We start from the raw sequence: 24,890 nt of genomic DNA, 5'->3' as shown, positions 1-24,890 counted from the left end.
AGCATCATAAAATGCACTTTTAATATAACATCGCCTTTTTATTTACTTTTCTGTTTAAATTGTAATTAAATTCTAAACTCGTTGTTATTCCGTATTCGGTGTGCTTTCTTTTTGTAGAATTACATTACATTTTTGAAACATTTTATTGGCACAGACCTCTGGAACGCTCAAGTGGAGACGTTGTCATAGTAACAGTAATCCTACGTCATTTCCTCTCATTTAAAAACCCTCGAGCCATCAGTAGTAGAAGTGTAGCCTGAGGTAAATAAGTGCAAGAGATGATTGTTGCTCCCCCTCACCGTCACCAGCTAAACTGAGGTCGACCTCCATACCTCTAAACGGGACAAAGAGGGTGTTTTCGAATTACACCGGTTGTTTGGATGGTATGGCTGAGTCGAACAGCGCGGGTTTTCCTCACACGACACCGAACGGGTCCAGTCGCCATGAGAAGAGTTTGGGTCTCCTCACAGTCAAGTTCGTTTCTCTGCTTCAAGAGGCCAAAGATGGAGTGCTCGATCTCAAAGTGGTGGGTTAAAATACAATTACGAGTGGCGGAATGAATGAACGAAGTGAATGAATGAAAGTCGGCATGCTGTTCAGTGAGGACGTCTGCTGTCAGGAATTAACGTAACGTTACACAAAGAAACTTTTACCTGAGTGGACCTTCGCCGAGTTTTGAGGCTCTTATATACAGAATTACTAAGTGTTTGGCTCGTAGTTAATTAAAAGTGTTAAAGAGCGAACAGAAATGGCGTGTTATTGTCAGAGGGACTTTTGAACAGAACCCCGTGGGATTCTCGCAGCAGGTGTTTGTTACCTGACGCTTGAGGCAGCAGAGACGCACTGTGTGTGAATTCTATGGAGACATTTTTTTTTAGTTTAATCTCCTGCTACTTTCCGCTAAAATGGTAGAAAATAGGGCCCTAATCTCTTTAAAAATTTCAACAAATGGGAGGTGCTTAATGATGATTATTTTTTTGTTTTTTGATAAATAAAATAAAAAAACGATGTATTGTTAAAATCTAGTAGGGGCTAACTAGTTTGGGATCAGATGTTAGTGTGTTGATATTGATAAAATAGATTTTTTTATTTTTTATTTAATGTATATTTTTATACATTTGAGTAACAGGGCTGCTTGAATGCACAATTATGTAAAAATAATGAAAATTAGTTATTACTGGGGTCACAATTTTAAAGAATTTTCCTTTTTTTGTCTTTTTGTCTTTTTTGCAGTAACAGTGTATTGTTGTTTTTATTATTTGGTAATTAATTTAGCCCAGTTTTTTTATTTGTTCAGTTATTTTTTTAAATATATGAGCATTTCTGTCTCTGCTTTTAAAAATATAATGGGACACCAAAGTGTGTAGTGTTCATAATGTGCATGTACATTTTGTTACTTTCCATTATATTCCCATCAACCATCATACAAGGACAGATGGGGTCAGTTTGACCAGCTCTAGCACACCTGCCCATATTTATCATGATGGCACTCGTACTCCTCTGATAACAGTTGAGAGCTACTGTGATATCCCAACAGCCCGAGCTGTTGTTATTTGTTGTTACAAGCTGTAAATTACGTTTGGTCCCCTAAATAGCCAGTTCCTCTCTTCTGATTGGACAGTCTCTGATAATGACATTGTGATTTTCATAGGCTGCAGACAGTTTGGCAGTCAAACAGAAGAGGAGAATCTACGACATCACCAATGTTCTGGAAGGTATTGGGCTCATTGAAAAAAAGACCAAAAACACCATTCAGTGGAAGTGAGTACAAAGATTAAGAAAGTTATCCATGTGCTACCTGACACTATATTTACCTAAATTACTTCCCTTATGTGATTTATACTGTATATGTATTTTGTAATGTGTGCATTCTTTGCACCATGCATGCTCAGTGTGATATACTTCCGTTGCGTTATTCTCTAATGCAGTTGCTTTATCTCAATTAGGGGGGAGAGTTCAGGCTGCCAGCCTCAGGAAGTTCTCGAGCAGGTGGAAGTTCTCAAGGCTAATATTGCTGATCTGGAGATTCAAGAGAGAGAGCTGGACATGCAGAAAGCGTGTCTGCAACAAAGCATCAAGCACTTGAATGAAGACTCCTCCAGCTGCAGATATCCTTACTGTCAGTGTATGAGCCAGAAATAGTTGCCTTTTTCTTTTTCCTTATTCTCGTCTGATATTCTTCCATTTTTGGGTGGTTCCCCAGGTAATTAACAGTCCCAGAAAATGCCATTGTCGGAGGAGTGCACATAATTACATGTTGAATGCTATCCTTCCTGGTCCTTGTTGGGTATTTGAGTCGCCCTAGTCCAGTCTTTCCAGTCTCTAGTATACTGCGGTTCATGCTAGAGTTTCACAACCCTCACCCCACCAGTTATTCCTCTTTGGATTAAACTTGAAGTGGTTTATGTACAGTTCAGCCATCTCAAAACGTGCATTGTCATGGTACGAAGCCCCTAAATGGGGCATGATTATGGAAAAAATATAGGAGGAATATTTTTTTATATTAATTTATTTTACGTTTGTTTTCAAAACTTTTGTGTTCTCTCAGAAATATTGCCTTCCTCTGAGAAAATCTGTGTCAGAGTATTTTTGGAGATAAAAAATGCATTAGCCCTTGGTATATGTTCCTTAGCATTGTATACATACAGCTATGTGACACATGAAGACATATGTGATGCGTTTGGTGGGGATACTCTTCTAGCTGTCATGGCACCATCAGGGACACAACTGGAGGTCCCAGTGCCGGAGATGGTATGTTACACCAACCTTGAGATTGTGCATAATTTATCTTTATTGAAAACAGTTTGAGTGTGAAAGTGGAAAAATTTAAATTAAAACATTTTCGTTTTGTATGTTTATATGTAAAAGGTGTTCATTTGCTTTTTTGCGTGTGATTTTTGTCTGTATATAATCTCCATGCCTTTTTTTGTTGACTCAGGGCCACAATGGTCAGAAGAAATACCAGGTGAACTTGCGAAGTCACACGGCTCCCATCCAGGTGATGCTGATAAACAGAGAGACGAGCTGCTCCAAGCCTGTTGTTGTCTCCGTCCCGCCTCTAGATGACATTTCTGCCATGCCGACTCCTCCTAGTACTCCAGCAGCGCTGCAGAGATTCCCCGTCTCCTCAGCCGATCTCTGTGACCTGAAGCATGGGCCGCTCAAAAACCCCGCTGCAGAGTACCAACTCACTCCGTCCTCCACGTCCCCCGATATGCACATGGGTACTGCTTTCATACTGGCCCCATTCCTTATTGATTGATATTTGATATTTATATAAAAAAATGCATATATTTAAAAATTAATATACGTGAGAAGATATATTAATGAAAATTATATAAATATATATTTCCATTCAAAAGTTTGGTGGTTGTTTATTTGGTGAAAAATCTTGCTAAGGCCGCATTTATTGATCAAATATACATTTAAAAACAGTAATTTGTGAAATATTACAATTTAAAAGATTTCTATTTTAATATGTTTTAAAATGTAATTTATTCCTGTGATGGATCATTACCCCAATCTTCAATGTCACATGATCCTTCAGAAATTATTCTAATATGCTGATTTGATGATCCAGAAAATGTATCAATGTTGAACTTTAACTGATACATATTTTCAGGATTCTCTGATGAATAGGAAGTTCAAAAGAACACTTTGAACTGAATAATAAATTCATTCCTAAAAAAAACAACTTATATAAAAAAAAAAGCTTTTGAATTGTAGTGTATATGATATTTTTTATTCCGTATTTTAATGATTTTAGTTACAATTTCTATCTCTTTTCTAAATTTTTTTTTAATAAAGAATGCCACCCTGAGTCTCCTGCCAGTCAGTGTTTGCTGATGCAGGGCTCTCTAGGTGGACCTGAAGAACAGCAGAGGGACATGGGTGGTCAGGAACTGCAGTCCATGCTGGAAGAAATGAGGGATGAGAGAGGAGGTGACATGGATTCCATTATACCAACAAAAAAAAAAAAAAGATAGTGTGATATTTTTGTAATTTTAACTGAACCTCAAGGAGATGCATCTCTTAATTTACACTTGCCTTTTTTCCTTTTCCTCCAGGTGTTTCTAATCTCATTGATGAATTGATGTCTTCAGATGGTAAGTTCTTTAAAAAAAAATTCCAGCCATTTATTTGTGTCAGTGTTGGCCTTCTGCACAGCCCTCTTGTGGCCACACAGAACACCTTTGGTTATATTTGTTCTGACTAGAAGCAGTTCACTGCTGACCTTATCAATTAATCATATAGCTAGCAGTGCATATAAATCTTTTTAATATGTCCTGACTCCTGACAAAACAGCTGAGTGATGGTTCTTCTCAAGGCTTCTTTCTCCTATGCTTGCCAGTTTTTCTATCACTTTTGCCTTTGGCTTGTGTTGTGGCATCGATCCCTGTTATGCAGTCATGAGATCGCTGTTATGCGCAACCTTTTTCGACATCTATAATAAGAAATACTAAAGCACTAAATTAGCATATACAAATGATTTCTGAAGGATCATGTGACACTTGAGACTGGAGTAATGATGCTGGAAATTCAGCTTTGCCATCACAGGAATAAATTACTTTTATTAAAATGTATTAAAATAGAAAACAGTTGTTTAAAATTGTAATATTTCACTATATTACTGTTTATAATGTATATCAATAAATGCAGCCTTGGTGGACATATGATAGTTCTTTCAAAAACACTAACAACCTCACATTTTTGAACAGTAATGTATGGATTGATACTTGTGAGTTTTTTTATTTTATTTTATTTTATTATTTTTTTTGTAAATGCATATTGGATGAACTCAATCTGTGCTCTGTGCTAACTTTTTTGTGTGTGTGTTTACCACTAGTTTTCCCCTTGCTAAGACTTTCACCTAACCCTGGTGTGGATTACAATTTCAACCTTGATGACAACGAGGGAGTCTGTGACCTTTTTGATGTGCAGATTCTTAATTATTAAAGCATGATTCATGCCACACCGGTCGACACTTGCTTTCATGACAAAAGCAAAGGTAATGAGCCCCCCCCCCCCACGCCACCTCACTGCCAACGGCTGCATTCCTGCCTCAGTGCCTGCTCCTTGAACCTTGGCTTGCACTCAGTTTCACATTCATTTACATTTCATCCTTAGCTTAGGTTTGCAAGTCTTTAACAGCGTCTGCCTTCAACCATGACTAATATTTAAGAGGAAGAAAGAAGAAAAGATAAATTCCTCCCACCTAAACTTTAGACACTTGTGTGTCTATTGTCATTTTGTTTGATACAGTCGTTAGTTTGTTTTCAGTTTTCTGACTTCACTCATTGTTCCTGATGAGTGATGGTGTAATTCATAAAGGTAAATGCAGGGCAGTTTAAATGTAATCTGAGAAATTAAAAGCACCCAAACATGACACGTTGTTGGAACATGTGCCTTAAGATCATCTTTTTGTTCTTTGTTTTTGCCCTTTCTGTGCCACCCTGTTTTATTGTTCATGATACTTTATAAAGGGTTCTAACTTTATCTTCTTAGCACATATTGTAAGCAGGAGCTCTACAATGTGACATGAAAATGTATGATATAATTTAACAGCTCACACAAAGACATTTGAGTGGCTTGATTATTTGTCTAACTATTTAATCACAACACTAATTATTTGTATGTTGGTTAGTCTTGTAGTCTAGTATTGAAAGAAACACTGACACTCGATTTTGTGCATATTTATATTGGAGTTTACTTATACCGGAGTTTTTTTTTTTTTTTTGTCTTTGGAACTGACTGTCATGTTGGAATATTACTATGTTGTTCACCTTGTTGTGAAATGCTAATTAGATTTTTTTTTTTTTTTTTTTTATACATATATATTGTAATCCTATTGCAAATTGCAATCCTACCTAATTTAAAAGGGGAATTAATATAATTGTAGTGTTCTTGGTTTAGAGGACATAAAGATGTTACTGCCTTGGATAATCTTTGTTTATACATTCCACAAGATTGTGCCTTATGCAGTTTTTTTCTATTATTGTAAGTAACTTTATTTTCTCTGTATAGGTTTTCTAATCAAGAGCAATGTTTTTGTTCTGTTGCACTTTTTTAACCAAAGTTTTATATATGTAAAATATATATATATAAAAAAACACTTGCTTTTTGCTCAAGTATTGTGATCATTTATGTTTTGTGTGGAATCTCGTCTTGGAGAAGAAATGTATTTGTTTGTAACACTGCAATATAACACACATAAAGCATTCTGTTGGGTTGTCAAAATCTATCCATCAATTCCTATTTTACCTTATTTTAAGTACATCTCTCAATCTTTTCCCCCCGTCTCTTTCTAATTTCACATACAGCATTGAAAATTTTAGCAACAGTTTTTAAAATGAAGACTCAACTTACAGAAAATGTAATGCTCTTTTTAAATCGACCAATAACAAACCAGTAGGGGTAACAAAAACATACCTCAAAACTAAAAAAAAGAGAAAAGTGTAGTAAAGAACAGTTTAATAAAGCCAACTGTTTCATAAATCTTTAATGATTCTATAAAGAAAACATAAAAAAGTACTTTGTTGACAGTGTATTGTATTATATTGATATATTTAATATTTCAAGATAAACATTTACTGGACTTTGCTTATCCATCATTTTTTTATGTATCAAATATACAGCAGGCACAATTAAAATTATAGAGCATTGATCTAATTTAGACATGTGATTGACTGTCTATTATAATGTTTCTTTACAAGCTGTCAGAATTACATCTTACTTTTTGGCCATATAACAACATCTGCTCCAAACTTAGTTTTTTGCTCAGCTAGGACCTCTGAATAAAATTGATGTTTTTTCCTTCTCTTGTGTGTGCCATTTTCTCAAAAAATAAAAGTATGGGCCATAAAAGCCCATATCGAATATCAGAAAAAAAAGTTTTTCAGTGATTTTTGGGATCCTGTGAGTATGGGGAAAGATCCCATGTGTTTAGGTTTGTTTGGATTGTGCAGCTGGAGTTATACAGATGCTATGTCACCCCTGTGACCCATAGGAATTGGCCAAGATCGCTCTTGATTGCTGCTCTGTTTCTTCTCAAATTCATTTTTGAACATTTTAAAATTAGACATTTCTGTAGGATTGAAGAACAAACTTCATGAAAACATTTAAAATGGAAAAGGTGAAAATGTGCTAAATGCAATGTTAACGTTAAACTGCCAAATGAAAAACACTATGATAAATGTAAAGATTGAAAACGAGATTCTTTCAAAATACTGCCACTTTATTTACATATTTGCCAAGGGGCAGATGGTGCAAAGCCTCAACAGGCTGGTAAACATTCTACACCATCTCCTTCACTATGATCAAATGGAAAAAGTACTAGTGTCTTGGGACTGTGAATGAGAATTCAAGGAGATATTCACTTCTTGTTGCTCTCTCGCATGTGCCAACCTTCTCCCCCTGTCTCCAAAGTCTTTGGCACACTTCAATACATGCTGTCTGAAGGAGGAACCAACGAAGGTGTACAGAACAGGATTTAGACAGCAGTGTGTCAATGCCAGGCTCTCTGTGATCTGAGTAGCCCTATCCAGCTCTTTACTAACCCCACAGTGAGTAACAAACGTATACATGATGTCAACGGCCCGGCAAAACTTCACCACATTGTAGGGCATCTGCGTCACCACAAAGACTCCCACCATTGCCAGCAGCACACGGATGGACCTCCACTTCCTCCACCTCCTCTCCTGAGGGAGCTTCAATAGGGTTCGGCCTACACAGGTATAGCAGAACAACATCACTAACAAAGGTAGTAAGAAGCCTATCATGACCTCCACCACCTCCAAACTAGCTTTAGCCCTGAGCGCCATGTCTGACGGATACATTGCAATGCAGCTTTTTTTATGAGGAAGCTCCCTGACAGTTGAAAACACCAAATCAGGGACTCCAAGGAAAAATGCAACGGTCCAGACCACCAAACAGAGTTTTCCACAATGCTTCTTTTGAAAAGCGCACGCAAGGCCTCTGTTTCTGACTCCCGGCGTCAAAGCCAGGTACTGATCCATGCTGATGTGGGCCAGGAGCATCATGCTACAGGTGAAGTTGATGGTGTACAGGGCAGATACGAGTTTACAGACGGTGACCCCGAGCTTCCAGCCGTGGACGGCATCTGCAGCGAAGAAGGGCAACGTTAGGAGCAGCAAAAGGTCTGCCACAGCCAGGTGAAGTATAAATGTGTCAGTCATCGTTTTCAGTTGTTTGCAGTACGCGTACACCGCCACAACCAGAGCGTTCCCTGCTAAACCTAGCACTAGAGATAACCCGAAAACAGCTGGGAGGAAGATCCTCGCGAAGGAGCGCACGTCGCCCTTCTCACAGATGGTCTGATAATCATCGTAGCTGAAGTTGGAGGTGTTGTTTTCGTACTCGGGGTAGTCAAAATAATGATCCTCTGAGATCTCCATTCTTCCTTTAAAGCTGTAAAAAAAAAAAAAAAAAGATTCGTTTGAAAGTTTTTAGTTTTTATTCAAAAAGACATTGATCAAGCAGATGTAGTGTTGATCTTTCTTCCAGAAAGGCAGAGGAAAAGCATATGGCTACCAGACAGTATTATTGCTGCAGGCGTGTAACAGCACCTTCATTCCGAACATTCCCACTCGGCTTTTATCAAGTGCCCTTTTTCTATGCATGCTTAAAATGACAGATAAACTGAAACTAGAGATGCATATCAGTTAAGCTTTGGAAATCCTTTCCAGATTTCCTGTGTAATCCAACATGTGCTCAAAACAAGTTAGTTTCTCTTTAAACATCCACCCTTCCATAAAAAAGTGTGTTTTTAAATATATATATATATATATATATATATATATATATATATATATATATATATATATATATATATATATATATAGGCCTATATGAAAAAGTGGAAATTGAAACATCTTTGATTCTTTAAATTTTCAAATTTTATTAAGCAGAAGTTCTGGAAACAAATGTTTTCACAAATTTTTGACATCATACTGTAAACTAGTCAAAGGCTATACCGTAAATGAGTGTTATTTAAATTAGGCTTGAACCCAAACATGTTATTTTCAGTAATTTGGAACATTAAACAACACTGATCTGATAAATGCTATAATTATGCGAATAAGTGCTATAATTATTTTCAAATAGCAGATTTGCACATTTTAATACAGTTCATGGCAGTAATGTTCGCTCAATTGCATACTCTCCAAGACTTATCTCACAAACAGTGTGCAATTTCAGCAGCCAACATCTGGAACATATTAATCTTCTATCTAAAAACAAAACAATTCTCTGAAACTTATAATACAATGTTTCTCTTACCTTGTAGGATTCTAGGTTTTGCCTGAAGGCTTAGTAGATTGTTTCTGTCTGCTCTTCCTGTGAGAACAGAGTGTGTTTACTATGACTCATGCATGCAGAGCTTTACTCCCACCTCACCATACTGTGCGAACGTATCTGTTCTAATGTGCATCTCCAGCAGCTGCCCACAGACATGCCTTTAAATTCGTTTTAAACAAGAACATCAGAGCGCAAATGGCATAAATGTAATGCACAGCCACAGCATATGCATTTGAAACCTTGTTTCTTTGAATATGGTCATTTTGGATATTCTTATGCATACACATTATTTTTTGTGTATTTTTTGTTAAACAAATTCTTTAAAAAAAAAAAAAAAAAATTCTGCTATAGTTTTTTTTTTTTTTTTGAGAAAAACTTTTTGTAGTCTAACATCTGTGCATTGTATATACCTGTGTAAGAGCAAGTTGTTGCTTTTGCATTGTTGCGTGTGGTTGTTTTTTGGGTTTAGTGTGAAGGCAGTGTGTACTGCATACTTGCCTCATTGTGATTGCATACAAAATGTTTTTTTTTTCCAGCACATTTTAGATGCCTGAATAGCAACAAAGTGAAATGCACAGGAAATAGTTTGGTGTTATTATCAAGGATTATGCAGATAAGGAAGAGAGGGTGTTGCTTTTCTGTTTAATTTGGACCGCCAATGTGTTTTGACAAGTTCCTGGCAAGAAACATATTATTTTGCATGCTTCTTCAAGCTAACAACTTATCTGGCACATTTAACTGGCAGAACCACTCAAATACAAAGAGGAGTGATAGTTATGCAGTTCACATCTCACAGAATCCATTAACACACACATAGCTTCTCAGACTATTTATGCTAGACAATATCAACATGTCATTCTTTTCATTCTTCACTACTCCCTTAAAACCCACAATACAGCCAAACCTCTATGGAAAGTTATACACAATAAAGAGTGACATTTAAACACAAATTCTTTATTTTAATTAAGAGATAAAGATCAACAGACATCAAATAAACATTGTGAAAAGCCAAACAGGCTTGAGTGCTCATCTCTTGAGTAAATACTGCCGCCTAGTGATACTTTTTAGACTTGCAGAAATTGGAGACTCCATTTCAGATTATTACTCAACTAAATATACTTTGAGAAAAAGAAGAAAGCTATAGAAAGATAAATGATTACTTTCACAAGCATAACCTGAGGCTGAAATGCACTTTATGAAATGGTGTTGCTCTATATATGCAACCCCTATTTTTCCTGATTCCGGGAACCTGTAAGGAGAGAACATCTGTTAAGCCTAGTAGCATTTTTTCATATTATGTAAATATGTTACAATGTGTTACCTGGGAAGGAGCCTTGAATGCGTATAATGCTTTAATTTCCTGGTCAGGGTCTTTTTCCTCCGGCACCTTCATCCCTTTTGACACGGGCAGTATCCTGAGTTAGGCAAATGATAAGTTCAGTGTAAAGCAATTCCGTGTATATCTTTAATATAATGTGTTAAAATGGCACGTTGACAGGGTGATCAGAGGATAGAGTATACCATGGGAAGTTGAGGACGTGCCATTCCTAAAAGGCTGTTATATGCCGGGCGGGGTTTTTTCTTTTTGTTCTTGCTTTTGCTCTGCCTCTTGGTGCGATAAACCTTTAACTGAGATAACCAAATGGTGAGTTCAGTGTAAAGTCAATATGTTTTTAGAATATAAAATCATGAAACATGGTGAAGCTTGTGTTGATAATGCTTTATAACTCAACCTTTTTCTCTATTTACCTAGTCTTTATATTATTTCACTATTTACAGTGCTATGCATAAGTTTAGACACCCATGCTAAAGTTGACTAAAAAGAGGAATAAAAAATCATCTTTTGGAAATTGAACTTAATGCCTTAATTTAAAAAAATGAGGAAAAATAAAGTTCCCTTGGCCTTTGGAATTAAAATAGCCCCACATCATCACATAGCCTTCACCATACCTAGAGATTGGCATGGTTTTATTTCAGTTAGCCTAATAGCTAGTTTGATTTGCATTGAGAGATGATCTTATGGAAAGTACTCCATGCCAATCTCTAGGTATGGTGAAGGTGTGATGATGTGGGGCTATTTTAATTCCAAAGGCCAAGGGAACTTTATCAGGATGCATAGTATCCTGGATCCATGAAATAACTGGCCTTTAAAAATAAAAATCTGCCTGCCTCTATGGGAATTTAACATAGGGGTGTCCAAACTTATGCACCCTGTATTTTAAGGAAGAACATTTATTTATTTACGATACATTATTCATTCACAAAGAAAATTGGTGTCCTTAAAGGTTGGATTTTTCCTCATTTTTTAAATTAAGGCATTAAGTTCAATTTCCAAAAGATGATTTTTTATTCCTCTTTTTAGTCAACTTTAGCATGGGTGTCTAAACTTATGCATAGCACTGTGTATTTTAGTGGCATGAGAGAGGAGAGTGAATACCTCAGAATTTTTATCGTTTTCTAAGAGCGTCCAAGCTCCTAGACGTGGCCCTTTTCCGTCCTCCTTTAGATCATTAAAAAGAATGAAAATATTAATTTTCTGGTGACCCTCTCTGCATTGTGGAGCATGTACAATATGGGGGCAGATATAGCTGCAGGTGAAATCTTTAAATGGTTATTTTGTAATGTACTACTGCCATTTAAGTAGTCATCTAAGAGAGAGCTTGATTATGGCTTGATTATCATCCAAACCCTGTAGGGTTATTTCATTGTGAAACAGCAGCAGCTGGAAAAATCATCGCACAAGTTGTGCAATAGCACAAGCTACTTTATTAGATGTGTACTTACACTTGATGTATCAACAACTTCCTTTGCTGAATCTTCCACAGTCTGTCGTCGTACTCTGTTCATCTTTAACAATCATTGTTAAAAGAGTAATTATAAAAAATATATATATATATAATTTTGTTACCAGTCAGCATGGTTATTGTCTATCATTACGTCAGTCAAAAATGTTCAACTGCTTAATAATGACTTCGAAGTATTTGAAGCATAATTGCTAATGAAATTAGGTCATTGATGCATTCTATCACTTTGCAAAAAAAAAAAAAAAAACCATTAACTATATTTAGAAAAAAAATCATGCCACAAGAAAAAATGCCCCTTAAAGGGGTAGTTCGCCCAAAAATAAAAATTCTGTCATCATTTACTCACCCTCAAGTTGTTTCAAACCTGTATGAATTTCTTTTTTCTGCTGAACACAAAAGAAGATATTTTGAAAAATATCGGTAACCAAACAGTTGATGGACCCCATTGACTTCCATAGTAGGAAAAAAAAAGACTATGGAAGTCAATGGGGTCCATCAACTGTTTGGTTACCGACAATTTTAAAAATATCTTCTTTTGTGTTCTGCAGAAGAGAGAAACTCATACAGGTTTGGAACAACTTGAGAGTGAGTAAATGATGAGAGAATTAAAATTTTGGGGGTGAACTATCCCTTTTAAACGTCCCTTTAACCCCAGTGATTGACCTCAGTAAAGTACTACCAGCAAAGTTTATCCCTCACCTCAGGCTGATGAAGATCCGGCTCTTCAAAATTAATAGGGAGGCTCATGCTGTTATCTGCATCGTCTTCCCCATGAAGACTGGAGATGAGCAGGCTGAGACACAACAGCCCTAGCTGCATACTACCCTTCATCCTGCTGATTTCTGCAGTCCAAGTGCACTTCATCTCTGCTTTATACTCACACAATCACTACCAGATGTCTAAAAAAGGGGCAGTAACATTTTCCCTGACGAAAATGTTTTGAAATACACTTGCAGGTTTGAACAACAAAACACCCTACTTAGGCATGTAATGATCTGCATTCTGCTGTCTAATACTGGCACACAAGGTGATTTATTATGAGTGATTTGTGTGGCTGAGGGGCTATATATCTCTTAAGGCTGTGTTTTGTCATCCAACTTTCGGTCTTGATATTGATTTATAACTTCATTACAGGAAAATAGATGACGGAATACAATTTGTTCCTGAAACGAAGGAAAACAATAAAGAAAAAGTGATCTTGAAAAGAAGTAAGTCTCAGAATGGGTGGTGAGAAAGCAAGGAGGAGGAAAAACTCAGGGTACTTAGCCCTTTCTGTGCCATTGTTTTTAATCCAGCAGACTGGATCTACAGTACATGTGACCAAGCTTAAGTCTGAAAATGCTGGAATATTAACTTGCCTTACAGTCTGAATTTGCAGATCAGTGACATGGAGGGCGCGGGAAGAGGTTTTAGGTTGGGGGTTGGCGTCACCACTTTTGAATAAGAAACAATATCAAGACGATAAAACTCGTCAAAACTCCGCGAATCACAACAAGCGTATCAGTGAGAACACTCGTTCAAACAGCGCACACACTCAAACCTGATTGCACATCACATTTTTGACTTTATTGATTCTGCTTTTATTCGTAATGCAATGGACCGGTCAACGGGACATAAATTAATCATTTAAAGCAAGGGTTCCCAACCCCCGGGCCGAGGACCGGTACCGATCCGTGGGACATTTGGTACCGGATCGCACAGAAAGAATAAATAACTTGCTGTATTTTCCTGACTATAAGTTGCTCCGGAGTATAAGTCGCACTCGCATCAGTCAAAAAATGCGCCATGAAGAAGAAAAAACATATAGCCTAAGTTGCACTGGACTATAAGTCGCATTTCTTTAGAAATTTAATGCACACACACACACACACAAAAAAAAATGTTACAGACGGGACAGTTCTCCTTTAAGGACATGAGCACTCTGAAAGCGGCACTAAAAGACTGCTTTAAAACTTTCACAGAGACCTCAAACAGAAAGCACAAGCCTGTCTTTAAATTTAATTTCGTTTTGTATTAATGTTATCTTAATTTTAATCAATCCATATTTCATCAACCAATTGTCTGGATTTAAAAAATAAGAAGTAAATATATTAGAAAATAGATAATCACATGGAGGCGCCGGCGCGTGAACTGGAGCTCTTCTCGTAAATTAAGCTATAAGGTAGCCAACTTGCCTCACAGACCTGAGACATATATAGAAAGCTTGAAATGTCTACTTTTAAACAGAACAATTCAAAACGAAAGAAAACAGACTGCTCTCTGCTTATGTAATTCGTATGAAATGTGCATTTCTCTCTGGTGCGTTCACTACTGCGAAGATCGCGAGTCAGCATCGTCAACTTCATCTTTCCAGCCAACACTGACATAAAAAAAAAACTGGTTTATTAGTAAACAATTAAAATGTCTCCTGCTATATTTTACATATTCAAAATCATTAATTTTGCCGGTTCGTTGTGACAGCTTTTAGGTGCTTTTTTGGCAGCGCCACCCTTAGGCTATGTTACATGAACGCATCAGCACCGAAAACATGGAGATTTTTTTCTTTTGGGGGGCATTTTGTTTGTGTTCAGGCTTTCTCAGTTGTCTTTAAGCGCGATGTTGCGAGGACGCTGCTAATAAAGTTGCGAGTAGGCCTACACATTGGATTCACGTTTATTAAAATACCCCAGTTTTTATGCCGGTCGTATCATTTTATTTGTTGTATCTATCCGCCACACCTTGAAGGCCGGTCCGTGAAAATATTGTCTGATATTAAACCGCTAATAGAAATATAGAAATGAACACAAAAAACCTGCCTAGTGCTAACCTTACACAACACTGACAGTGGACTTGCGCTCAGGAGGAGCTCTGGGGTTTTTTTTTTTGGTTTTTTTTTTTTGGAGCAGCTGCGGACAAATTCTTTCGACGCACACACAATGTTACGTAACACTCTGCCCATATGTTTTAAAAACATAATTTAACATATAACACTTTTTAAATAGCCCACTTAAAGTGTTTATTAGCCTACAAATAAATGACTAAATGCTAAAAATTAATAAATGTTAATGAACAAACATAGGCCTATGCGTTGCCCAGCACCCCCACTTCCCACGGCCTGACATGGACTGTAGCAACAGCAAAACAGGACCATAGGCTATAGCCTACTTCTCTGCTGAAACCAGTCTAAGATGGTTTGTTGGTTTTAGCTGGTTTAAGCTGATCTCCTCTGACCAAGTGACCAAAACTCATATAAAAGTATTACAACAACATCCAACTGATGAATTAACCAACTGATTAAGACCAGAAAATGAGCTTAGGTAGATTTTAGACTGGTTTAAACTGAATAACTGTGAAGATGTTCTTTAATTATTTTGATATGTGTTTGACTGCCTGGGTGGGTCTCTAAATTGGCAATGTTTGTTGTTTCTAACTTTTATATTACCAGGATAGCATCTGTTTGAGAGAAAATCTCTTAAAAAAAAAAAAAAAAAAAAGTGGCAGCAAAGAGCACATACAAGGCAACATATGCAAACAGTCAAACAATATAATATAAATCATGCACTTATATAAATGAAAAATCTGTAAATCAAATCACGTAGGCCTATACGCTACAAACAAAAAAATAAATACATCAATAAATCGTATCATATCATCATTATTGTTTATGGTAAAATTTTAGGTTATTTGGATTAATTCAAATCAGGCCTATTTTTAATTAATGTTACTCATTTTCTTAAAAAACTAACAAACTATTCTCAATATGGTATCAGCGGCTTCAACACGTCCCCAAAAAAAGGATTAGCAGCACTGTTGCAGCATCGCAGTCTCCTGGTTAACCGGAGGTTGGCAGATTTTAGGTCTCGTGGTCGTAAATGGCATGAGACCACAGCAGGTACACGCGCCCGCTACGCACGCGCTCTGTGTCTATGCCTTTTCACTTCAGACACTCTTGAATTTCTTTTTTAAAAACTTGTCAAAAGGTTATCGTTAACTTCGAACATGTCTGAAAGACATTGAAAGCCGACCGTATTGATTTGAAGCGGTCTGCGGACATTTATAATGATTTGGTCTTCACATGTTGACAGCTTGGCAGTCGCTGGTCGAAGAAAGCTGACGTGAGAGACTGAGGTGAAGAGACGCGACGGTAAGTTTCGCATCTAAACTAGTTCTTCCCAATATAGCCTAACAATTACATGTATCCACTCTAGTATGTTTTTAATTTTTTAAATTTTATTATAGGCAGATTTTATAAAAATGTGCCCGCATGATTAGTCGTATTACAGCAAATAAAGCCTGTAATAACTTTAAGCTGTCTCATGTAGGAATAGACCTGCATCTTGTAGAAAAGTGGTCTGCTATCCAAACTCAGCAGGAACAGCTTGTTGTGATCATACTGTAGTCTGTTTCTTTCTGAGAACTCGACGTCGACTTAAACAGTCTCAAAGTCTGGTTTAATTTAAAGGGACAGTTTACTCAGAAATTAAAATTCTGCCATCATACTCACCCTCATGTTGTTCAGCACGGTTTATTTTCTTCTTCTGTGGAGCACAAAAGGAGATGATAAGCAGAATGACAGGTTCAGTCACGATTCACTTTCATGGTGACTGAGGCTGAGGGTAAATGATGACAAACTGTCCCTTTAATGCATTGACACTCTCTGACGGATGAATTGTAGTTAAACTGTAGCTCATGGGCAAAAGCTTTGTGTTTGCTTTCACTGTTGGCTCAGCAGATGGTTTCGAGGTTGCTGTGAAAGATCTGTTAGTTTTACAGTGCACCTTCAAAAAGGGTTTGTTTTTGTTTTTTAAATAGTTGTGTTGGGGACACCTCACCTGTGTTATTTTAGTATTATTTACGCACTATTATCATATTTATTCATATTTTGAATGAGCATTTATTTCTGTATTTTCAGTTTTCATTATTTGAAACTTTTTTATTATTTTCATTTAAATATTTCTATTTAGGTTTCATTTTTGTACTTGAACTTACACATCTTTTATTTAAGTTCAAGGCAACTTTTCTCATTTTTAAGTTCTGGTTTTGCATTCAATATTTATATTTATTTCAGCTTTATTTCAATTAGCGAAAACAATTTTTAATAGTTTTAGTTTTAGTTTACAACAGTAACAACACTGGGAAACACTAGCTTCCTAAAAATAGCTTCCATTTAGATTTTCTTAAACACAGGCATGTGTTACTTACAATTGAAAAGTTATTTTCTTTTTTATGAAATGCCAGAATTATAACAGTGGTGTCTGATATAATATAAGAACACATCCACAGCAGTGGATAAAAATGGCATTGTTGGGCTCTGGAATCTCAGGGCCCTCACAAAGTGTGTGCCTTATTTCAGCTGCAGGCTGATTTAACAACCTTATGCAAGAGCTTTTACTTTGGACTTTTACAATAGACTGTATTATGTTGATTTCATAATGAAACAATTTTAGAATTAAAATAGTTTTGTCTTCAGATTTACTTCCCAACTGCAATTAGCTGCCACTATGTAGCATTAACCAATCCATGTCAAAGTATGAAATGAAAAATGTCATACATAAAACAATATCCGACATCTGTAAGTTCAAACACATTATAAAGCCAGTGACGCAGCTGCTTTTTTATTATTATTTTTTTTTATTATTAATTAAATTACAATTTTTTGCTTCCATTACTGTCCTCAGCTAACAGTCGGGACGGGGCAGGTATCTTATTAGCTCTGTAGAGGTGAAGGATGGGGCGTAAACTGGATCTCTCTGGTCTGACGGATGTGGAGGCTGAGCATGTGATGCAGGTGGTGCAACGGGACATGCAGCTGCGCAAGACGGAGGAGACGCGGCTCATGTGAGTCTCATGCACCCTTCTGCTCAGAACTACTTTGGTTACATAATAATGTGTGTATAATATATAAAATAATAGTACACTACTTTTCAAAAAAACATTTTTAAGAAATTAACACTTTAATTCAGCAAGGATGCATTAAATCCATCAAAAGTGTCAGTAAAGAGTTTTAGTTTGTTACACAAAAAAATATTTATAATAATGTGCTTTCAGCATAAATATTTTCAACATTTATAATCAGCATATTAGAATGATTTCTAAAGGATCATGTTACACTGAAGACTGGAGTCATGGCTGCTGAAAATTCAGCTTTGCCATCACAGGAATAAATTAGAAAGCCATTTTAAAATTGTAATAATATTTCACAGTATTACCATTTTTACTGTATTTTTGATCCAATAAATGCAGCCTTGGTGAGCATAAGAAACTTCTTTCAGAAAAAGAAAAAGAAAAAAAGCCACTTTTCAAAAATTTTCTAAATCTATTTTAAACAATCTATTTTAGCATCGTCTCCCTCATTATGTCACCCAAATGGCATTCCAGTCATCGATAGAGAGCATGAGGAAGTTCCCATCATTCTTTGTCATACTTTAAAACAAAATGACAGGAAGGGCCCTCCCTTCCCACTTTATCCGTGACTCACTTCCCTGAGCCCACCGTGAATATGGTTTCAGCCTTAAGGGAATCTGATTCTGACCTTTAGATACAGATACAGTATAGAGGTTATCAGGAGAGACAGATTCATGTTGTGTATTGGTCATATGAGACCAATATTTCTACCTTCACAGGTATTTTCAGACCCTTGCTGAGTCCAAAATCGCATACTGTTATAATAGGTACATTTGGTTTAAAACTTGCTTTGTGACCATTAAAAAGTATGTTCTATATAGTCTGAATGAAGTATGAATGAAATTGCTGGTTATATATGGAAATATGAAAAGTCAGTTGCTATTTTCACTGCTTTTGCTAGGCATGCCTACTTTCATACTTACATTTTTTGTAAGTATAAGTTTATATGCATATTATACTAGCTATACGTTCAGTGTAGTGTCCCAAACAATGGAACATAACCCATTATCTTTATTTAGTGTGTTTAATGTATTTAGCCTGTAATCTTATACCAAAAAAGTATGGCACATTGGCACAGAGAAGCACATTCCTCATCACTGTACTTTGGGGTGATAAAAACACTTTGGTTAATGACTTTGTTTGGTACCAGGATTTTATCTGACTTGCAGACAAGCACTCTGGCTAATCTCACACTCTGTTGTTGGAAATGCTTGTTTGCTGGAAAAGGAAGGAATAATTTGAAAAAAAAAAAAATTCATGCTTTTAGGCAGTTTAGATAAGAAAAGCAGAAACACACTGGCATTGTGTATGGCAGTTATGTAGTCACAAATAAAGACTCCTCAAATTCTGTGCACACAGGAGACACATTTGAGATGCGTGTTATTAATGGCCAGTGTGAAGATCTGTCTTGGCTGTCCACTTGTATTTGGATCGTTTGAGATGGATGTTAATATCAGGTGTACACAGATCCTCTATAATTATAATGTTATATTGTTTAGTACAGTATGCATTAGTTCTTTCAGAGCTCCAGGAAACAGTAATTTATTTATCCAATTAAGAGGATTGGGTTTGGTTAGCCTACAGCAGGGGTCGGCAAGTAAGTTTGGCATCGGGCCAAAAAAAAATCGTAGAACATAGTCAAAGGCCAGAACGTAGTCAAAGGATAATTTAAGAAATTCATTGATGAAAAATGCAACTATAATTACAGTGTCTTTTGTAACTGGTAGTGAGCTGTTACTCTGTGTTAAATCTTGTAGTAGTACAGTCATTAACAAAAAGCCACTTTTGTGTGCCGGTGTCCGGGTTTTACACTGGATAAATTAATAAAGCAGTTGTGACTAGGGATGAGTCACGAATTTCGAAAATTCGATTAGTTGATTTAATTGTAGAATATCGAATAGGCTGTGTGATTATTGTCTAAAAAAAACCCCATGTTTTCGGTGCTGATGAGGTGGCGACGCGTTAATGTATCAGTGTCAGATGCAATAGTGAACGCGCCTATAGAGAGAAATTTATTTAAAAAATATAGTTATTTACTAAGACCCACAATTCTACAAAAAACCTTAAACCATCTCATTTAATGCAGACAGCATCTTTTTCTTTTCCCAAGTGTGTTCTGCTTGCATGCATCTAGCTTTTCAATATCTTCTCTGACACCTGGTGAGCATCTCTGAATTTCAAACAGGACTGAGTGAGTTATCAGAGAATGGAAGAGCACAAAAACAAGATTATTAGAAAATACCCTCTGTGTAGGGGGAGGAAAATTCACAAAGAGAGACTTGCTGAGCAATATGATTTGAAATGTAGTTAAAAAAAAAACCTGGAAACCAATTAAATGCATTGACGAGGCATCATATATCTTTTCTTAAAATATTAAATATAATAGTGATAAAGACTAAGAGAATGTAACGAGGATGGAAGTGAATGAGCCGAGAAAGTGTGTATCATGCGCTGTATTGTCTCTTCATAATTTCTATTTGATATAAATTTTATATCTATTTTACACACTTTCCAAAAGCCCCTTGGGACCTACTTAAATGGGCTCTGGGGTTCGTGAAGTCCTGGTTGGGAACCACAGATCTAAATCAGCTTTTGTAAACCATCTAGAGAGACCCTAGAGTCCTCCATCTATCCATGCACTCATCCGTGACTTTCCAGTTCATTAAATCAAATATTTCAAACAGATGGCAGATTCTGATATTTTTGTGATTACATGTGATGGAACTGCTCACAGAACATACTGTTTCTGCACAGGCAGTTTGGCTTGTAGGACACTGGGTCATTTTGATCTAAGACCATTCAAACAATTATGACAAGACATTTTATTTTATTACATGCTAATCCATTTATTATGCAATGCATACTACAAATATATGACTATTTGTTTGGCTTATGTTTTTGGCCATTCTTTATTGGCATCCAAATCTGATGTGATTCCTGAGAGTTTATTTAAATTGGAGAACTAGTTTTGTCTCAGTTCTGTCTATGCTAAATCTCCATAAAAAGGACTAGCCACAACTGCATTTGACAGATTTGAAGCCCTGTCATATGAGATTAGTACATGTTTTCTTGCATTGCTCTGAAGTGAGCTATTCCCAGCATACCACATCTTGTTTTATCAACCGCTGTGTGTTGTGTTACAATACCACTGCTGATCTGTGTTAACAAGATGTTCCAGGAATAGGGCATGCAATTGCTACATTGCTTGAATCTTTGTACTGCATAACACAGCAGTAGATTTGGCTCATTGAGATTGATCTTTCTTGTGTGTGTACAGAGAAGCTCTAAATCCTCATGCAACATTTTTATGAGATTTAATTTAGACTTAATTACTGTACAAATAAATATACTCTAAAGTAAAGTTCATTTTATTTTTGTAAATGTTTGTCAAATTTTATTTGAACAGTAATCTCAGCATAGCCTTTGAAAAAAAAAAAAACATAGAAAACAACAAAAATATATTTTAATGTTGAAAAAAGAAATCCATGTTATGGCAAAACATTTATAAATGTCCTGTCTAAATAAATTCACAATAAAACACTTAAAACTAAAATCAGTCCATTTAAATGCAATGCTACAAGTGAATTTAGACATCACAACAATATTATGTACAGTACAAAAAATTATATATATATATATATACACGTATAACCTGTCATTAATAATAGATGCTGCTCTGACAGATGACTTAGTATAACATATTGGAATCAGTTTCCCCCTGTTCATCACACCTGCGCCCAGGCTGGCTATCTGGCATTGGTCACTTAGTAGAAATTATCTTGGAACTGCACCTACTGGCACAGGACACCTCTGTTGTTCTTTGCCAACGGTTTACTTTGTAAACAACAGACCATGTTTCTGAGAACTCGGTGGAAATGGCCTGCCGAGTATCCAATTATAAGTTCAGTGGATAGACCCCTGATGGGGTATCATCATAGTACATGATTGTAGGAACATGAAATAGATCCTGCTCCATCTGTAAGAATTTTTCAGCTATTTATCTTTTGTGCTTTTCTTCTGTTACTTTAAATTCATCTTGCCACTGATTGAGTCAAGACAAACTGGTGGAAGGCTGTTTGTAATCTCTAGTCTGTATCTGTAGGGTCTGAATGTCACATTTAGAGATTAATCTACAAACTACATGCATCTTGGATTAAGTGCAAGAGTTGTTTTTTTTTTTTACAAGCATATGCATGCACAAAATGTTCTCCTCTCAAAGGGAGGTTTTGGCACAAATATGTCTCCAAACTATTGCTATGTGCACACATACACTCAAAAACGCATTGTCATAAATGTATGCCAACCCCACAGTCTCAATAGTATCCCTGTGAAGTATTACACTTGCTTGTGAATCATAGTCTTTTTTTTTTTTTTTCATTTTGTTTTATTTCCTGCCTGTCTGTTTTTAATCTGCTGAGATTTTCCTCAGTTCCCCTCTCTTAGTGTTCACTGGAGCCGATCTGTTCATGCATTGGCATTGTTTGGAGAGACAAGTAAATGCCACACCTCAAGCAGAGGTTTTCAATACAATGCATCCTTTCTAATTTTTCATCCCTCTGCTCCTCCTGTCAGCTCCTCTCTCTGTGAGTCATAGGTTTGCTTTTAGAATAATATGTATCATCATGACACATTAGTTAAAATGATTGAAATTTCATTATTTCATTTTTAATATTACATTTGTAATATTTTTTTTAAACCATTCCCTTTTGTTCACATCTGTATTAACTATACTATAACAATATTCATAAAAGTTGACAATTAATAATCTTATTATTGCAGTATATTTTGTATTACTTTTTTTCTGTATTCACACTTGTGAACCGCAGGAAATGCCATGATGATATTCAGATCAGCCATACAGTCATGATGATTTTCAGGCCAGTGTGATATTGCTGTTAGAAAACACTTTGATGAACTTCGTTAATAGTAATACTAAGTAACTTAGAAATTTCGACACAGTATTGCCAGTTACTTTGTGTAATTTTGCAGTACCTCTCCAACCGAAGTCAAAGCAGAATTAACTGTTGCAAATCTTTGAGCAGCACTGAATGAATCTGATGAGTGAATAATTCAATGACTCATTCATAAAGACAGTTGCTGAATGAATCGATGTAAGCTCCAGAGTCACTTAAAAATCCACACCAGTAATATACAGACAGACCTCATATGTATGTGTATGTTTATATATATATATATATATATATATATATATATATATATATATATATATATATATATATATATATAAGCTTAATATACTGTAATGTATCTATATTACTGTATGATGAATACATATGATGGTACGTATGATGAACATCTGTTTAATTGAGCATCATAAATCTAATGGACCTAATCCAAACAAAGTGTGTATGTGCTGGTTGGCTGCAAATAGTGTTCTACTACATAGTATTGGGTCTCTTGTCTCTTCGCTAAATGTCAGAGCAATTTTGCAGAATTGCTCTCATCTCTGGAGGCTGCAGTACGGCTGGAAATCCTGACAGATTTAAGACGTTGAAGGGCAAATGTAGTGCATCTGTCAACACGCAGATGTCATGTGAACATGATCCACTTATCGGGCACTACAGCCCGCTTTACATAGAGATTAATTATGAATGGTTTTTAATGTGTCCTGCTTAAACTCAGACAAATATACATCATCTTACGTATCATTTTTATAGTCGCATGCTTTATGTTTTTCTTTTTTATACTCTCTCTCTCTGTCTCTCTCTCTCTGTCTCTTTCTCTCTTTCTCTCTCTCTCTCTCTCTCTCTCTCTCTCTCTCTCTGTCTCTTCTCTCTCTCTCTCTCTCTCTCTCTCTCTCTCTCTCTCTCTCTCTCTCTCTCTCTCTCTCTCTCTCTCTCTCTCTCTGTCCAGTGGAATGAAGAAGGTGCTGGTTGAGGAGGGCAGTCGGTCTGTTCTGCTGTCACGGCAGCACCGGTTTAATGAGCGCTGCTGCATCCGCTGCTGTTCTCCCTTCACCTTCCTGCTCAACCCCAAGCGTTCCTGCCTGGACTGTTGCTACAGCGTCTGCAAGGGATGCTGCACCTACAGTAAGAAGGACAAAGGCTGGCTGTGCTCTGCCTGCCAGAAGACCAGGTCAGTATTGTCGTGCTAACAAGAGCTGTTGTGGTTTGGAGATAGAGTGAGAGCAAGCTCTGTCAGGGGGCTTAAGTGGGAAACACCTGCAGGTTAAAGGCTCATGATGCTTCTGTTAGTGGTTGGTATTAGGGGTTAAAACTAGGGGTGAATGTTATAGTGAAACGCATTGGTTATTGGTTGATATTAGAGATTGTTTTATTTCTAGTCAGTATTGGATATTTAATTGTGCATGCTCATTTCTACAGTATTTTTACATTTTACATTTATATTACCTTTGCCATCATCTAATGCTCACTTAAAGCAAATCTTTAAAAACACTAGCAATTTAATAACACAGCTAAATATAATCTTTATATTTTAAATATCTTTATATATCTTTACAGTAAGTACACTTCAAGTTTAATTACAGTAAAATTTTAGTTTAGTTTAATTTTATTTTTAATATTTAGACAAAATAATATAGCATATCAGCCAGATTGATGTTTTTGTATTCCTAGTAAACACTGAAGACTGAAATCAGTTTTCCTTATACAATATATGTTTTTGTTTACGCATTTAAAATATACTAATTTGCATGATGTAGTAAAGTGCACAGTTATTCTAAATCAATCTAAACTAAATATATTGTAATTGAAAAGAGCTCAATTATTTTCCTCTGAAACAACAAAAACAACATCCTAAAGAGTTCAGGTCTAGTTCTGTGAATGGATACCGGTAGTTTTAATGTGAAAATGTGCATGCTTTTCTGCTGTGACTCTCGTATATGTCAAATCATATTGAGCATCTGTT

The 24,890-nt window shown here is 36.2% G+C and overlaps 4 protein-coding genes across 11 annotated transcripts in view; 2 read left to right on the top strand and 2 right to left on the bottom strand.

Moving 5' to 3' along the window:
• Positions 1 to 212: 212 nt before the first annotated feature.
• Positions 213 to 5,715, top strand: e2f5 (E2F transcription factor 5). Its single transcript, XM_079877578.1, has 8 exons — positions 213 to 526; positions 1,652 to 1,761; positions 1,947 to 2,111; positions 2,646 to 2,751; positions 2,939 to 3,224; positions 3,808 to 3,942; positions 4,068 to 4,106; positions 4,847 to 5,715. Exons 1-8 carry the CDS (start codon positions 386 to 388, stop codon positions 4,954 to 4,956), a joined length of 1,092 nt encoding a protein of 363 aa, XP_079733704.1. The 5' UTR covers positions 213 to 385; the 3' UTR covers positions 4,957 to 5,715.
• A 740-nt stretch (positions 5,716 to 6,455) lies between these two features.
• On the bottom strand, positions 6,456 to 9,751 carry ackr4a (atypical chemokine receptor 4a). Its single transcript, XM_079875195.1, has 2 exons — positions 9,298 to 9,751; positions 6,456 to 8,427 (listed from the first exon to the last, which is right to left on the bottom strand). The coding sequence occupies exon 2, from the start codon at positions 8,412 to 8,414 to the stop codon at positions 7,317 to 7,319; it is 1,098 nt and encodes a 365-aa protein (XP_079731321.1). The 5' UTR covers positions 8,415 to 8,427; positions 9,298 to 9,751; the 3' UTR covers positions 6,456 to 7,316.
• Positions 9,752 to 10,248: 497 nt separating this feature from the next.
• On the bottom strand, positions 10,249 to 16,787 carry LOC307160880 (uncharacterized protein). Of its 3 annotated transcripts, none has more exons than XM_079875197.1 (7): positions 16,603 to 16,754; positions 12,819 to 13,018; positions 12,100 to 12,162; positions 11,753 to 11,815; positions 10,837 to 10,944; positions 10,637 to 10,730; positions 10,249 to 10,564 (listed from the first exon to the last, which is right to left on the bottom strand). In XM_079875197.1, exons 2-6 carry the CDS (start codon positions 12,981 to 12,983, stop codon positions 10,680 to 10,682), a joined length of 450 nt encoding a protein of 149 aa, XP_079731323.1. In that variant the 5' UTR covers positions 12,984 to 13,018; positions 16,603 to 16,754; the 3' UTR covers positions 10,249 to 10,564; positions 10,637 to 10,679. The 3 variants fall into 3 exon arrangements, with proteins under 3 accessions (XP_079731323.1, XP_079731324.1, XP_079731325.1); XM_079875198.1 differs by lacking the exon at positions 16,603 to 16,754 and adding an exon at positions 16,429 to 16,537; XM_079875199.1 differs by lacking the exon at positions 12,819 to 13,018 and having other exon boundaries at positions 16,603 to 16,787.
• The window catches only part of myripa (myosin VIIA and Rab interacting protein a), a 28,471-nt gene continuing 19,534 nt past the window's right edge, over positions 15,954 to 24,890 (top strand). For 4 of the 6 annotated variants that reach the window (XM_079875194.1, XM_079875192.1, XM_079875189.1 and 1 more), the window contains exons 1-3: positions 15,954 to 16,242; positions 17,777 to 17,936; positions 23,877 to 24,098. In XM_079875194.1, coding sequence (XP_079731320.1) covers positions 17,827 to 17,936; positions 23,877 to 24,098 — 332 coding nt within the window. In that variant the 5' untranslated portion in view covers positions 15,954 to 16,242; positions 17,777 to 17,826. The remainder of the gene's footprint in view (positions 16,243 to 17,776; positions 17,937 to 23,876; positions 24,099 to 24,890) is intronic. The other 2 variants (XM_079875193.1, XM_079875190.1) reach the window with 2 other exon arrangements.

Source organism: Squalius cephalus (assembly GCF_949319135.1).
Source record: "Squalius cephalus genome assembly, chromosome: 7".
Taxonomy (NCBI): Eukaryota; Metazoa; Chordata; class Actinopteri; order Cypriniformes; family Leuciscidae; genus Squalius; species Squalius cephalus.
Note: the sequence above shows the minus strand (reverse complement) of the source record. Positions and strands in the feature narration are given on the sequence as shown.

Coding starts and splice junctions, on each gene's coding strand:
- e2f5 (XM_079877578.1), top strand. CDS start 386: ATGGCTGAGTCGAACAGCGCGGGTTTTCCTCACACGACACCGAACGGG. Junction 1,762..1,946: donor AAAAACACCATTCAGTGGAA/GTGAGTACAAAG, acceptor TATCTCAATTAG/GGGGGAGAGTTCAGGCTGCC. Junction 3,943..4,067: donor AATGAGGGATGAGAGAGGAG/GTGACATGGATT, acceptor CTTTTCCTCCAG/GTGTTTCTAATCTCATTGAT.
- ackr4a (XM_079875195.1), bottom strand. CDS start 8,414: ATGGAGATCTCAGAGGATCATTATTTTGACTACCCCGAGTACGAAAAC.
- LOC307160880 (XM_079875197.1), bottom strand. CDS start 12,983: ATGAAGTGCACTTGGACTGCAGAAATCAGCAGGATGAAGGGTAGTATG. Junction 12,163..12,818: donor CGGATCTTCATCAGCCTGAG/GTGAGGGATAAA, acceptor TGATTGTTAAAG/ATGAACAGAGTACGACGACA. Junction 10,731..10,836: donor CACGTCCTCAACTTCCCATG/GTATACTCTATC, acceptor TGCCTAACTCAG/GATACTGCCCGTGTCAAAAG.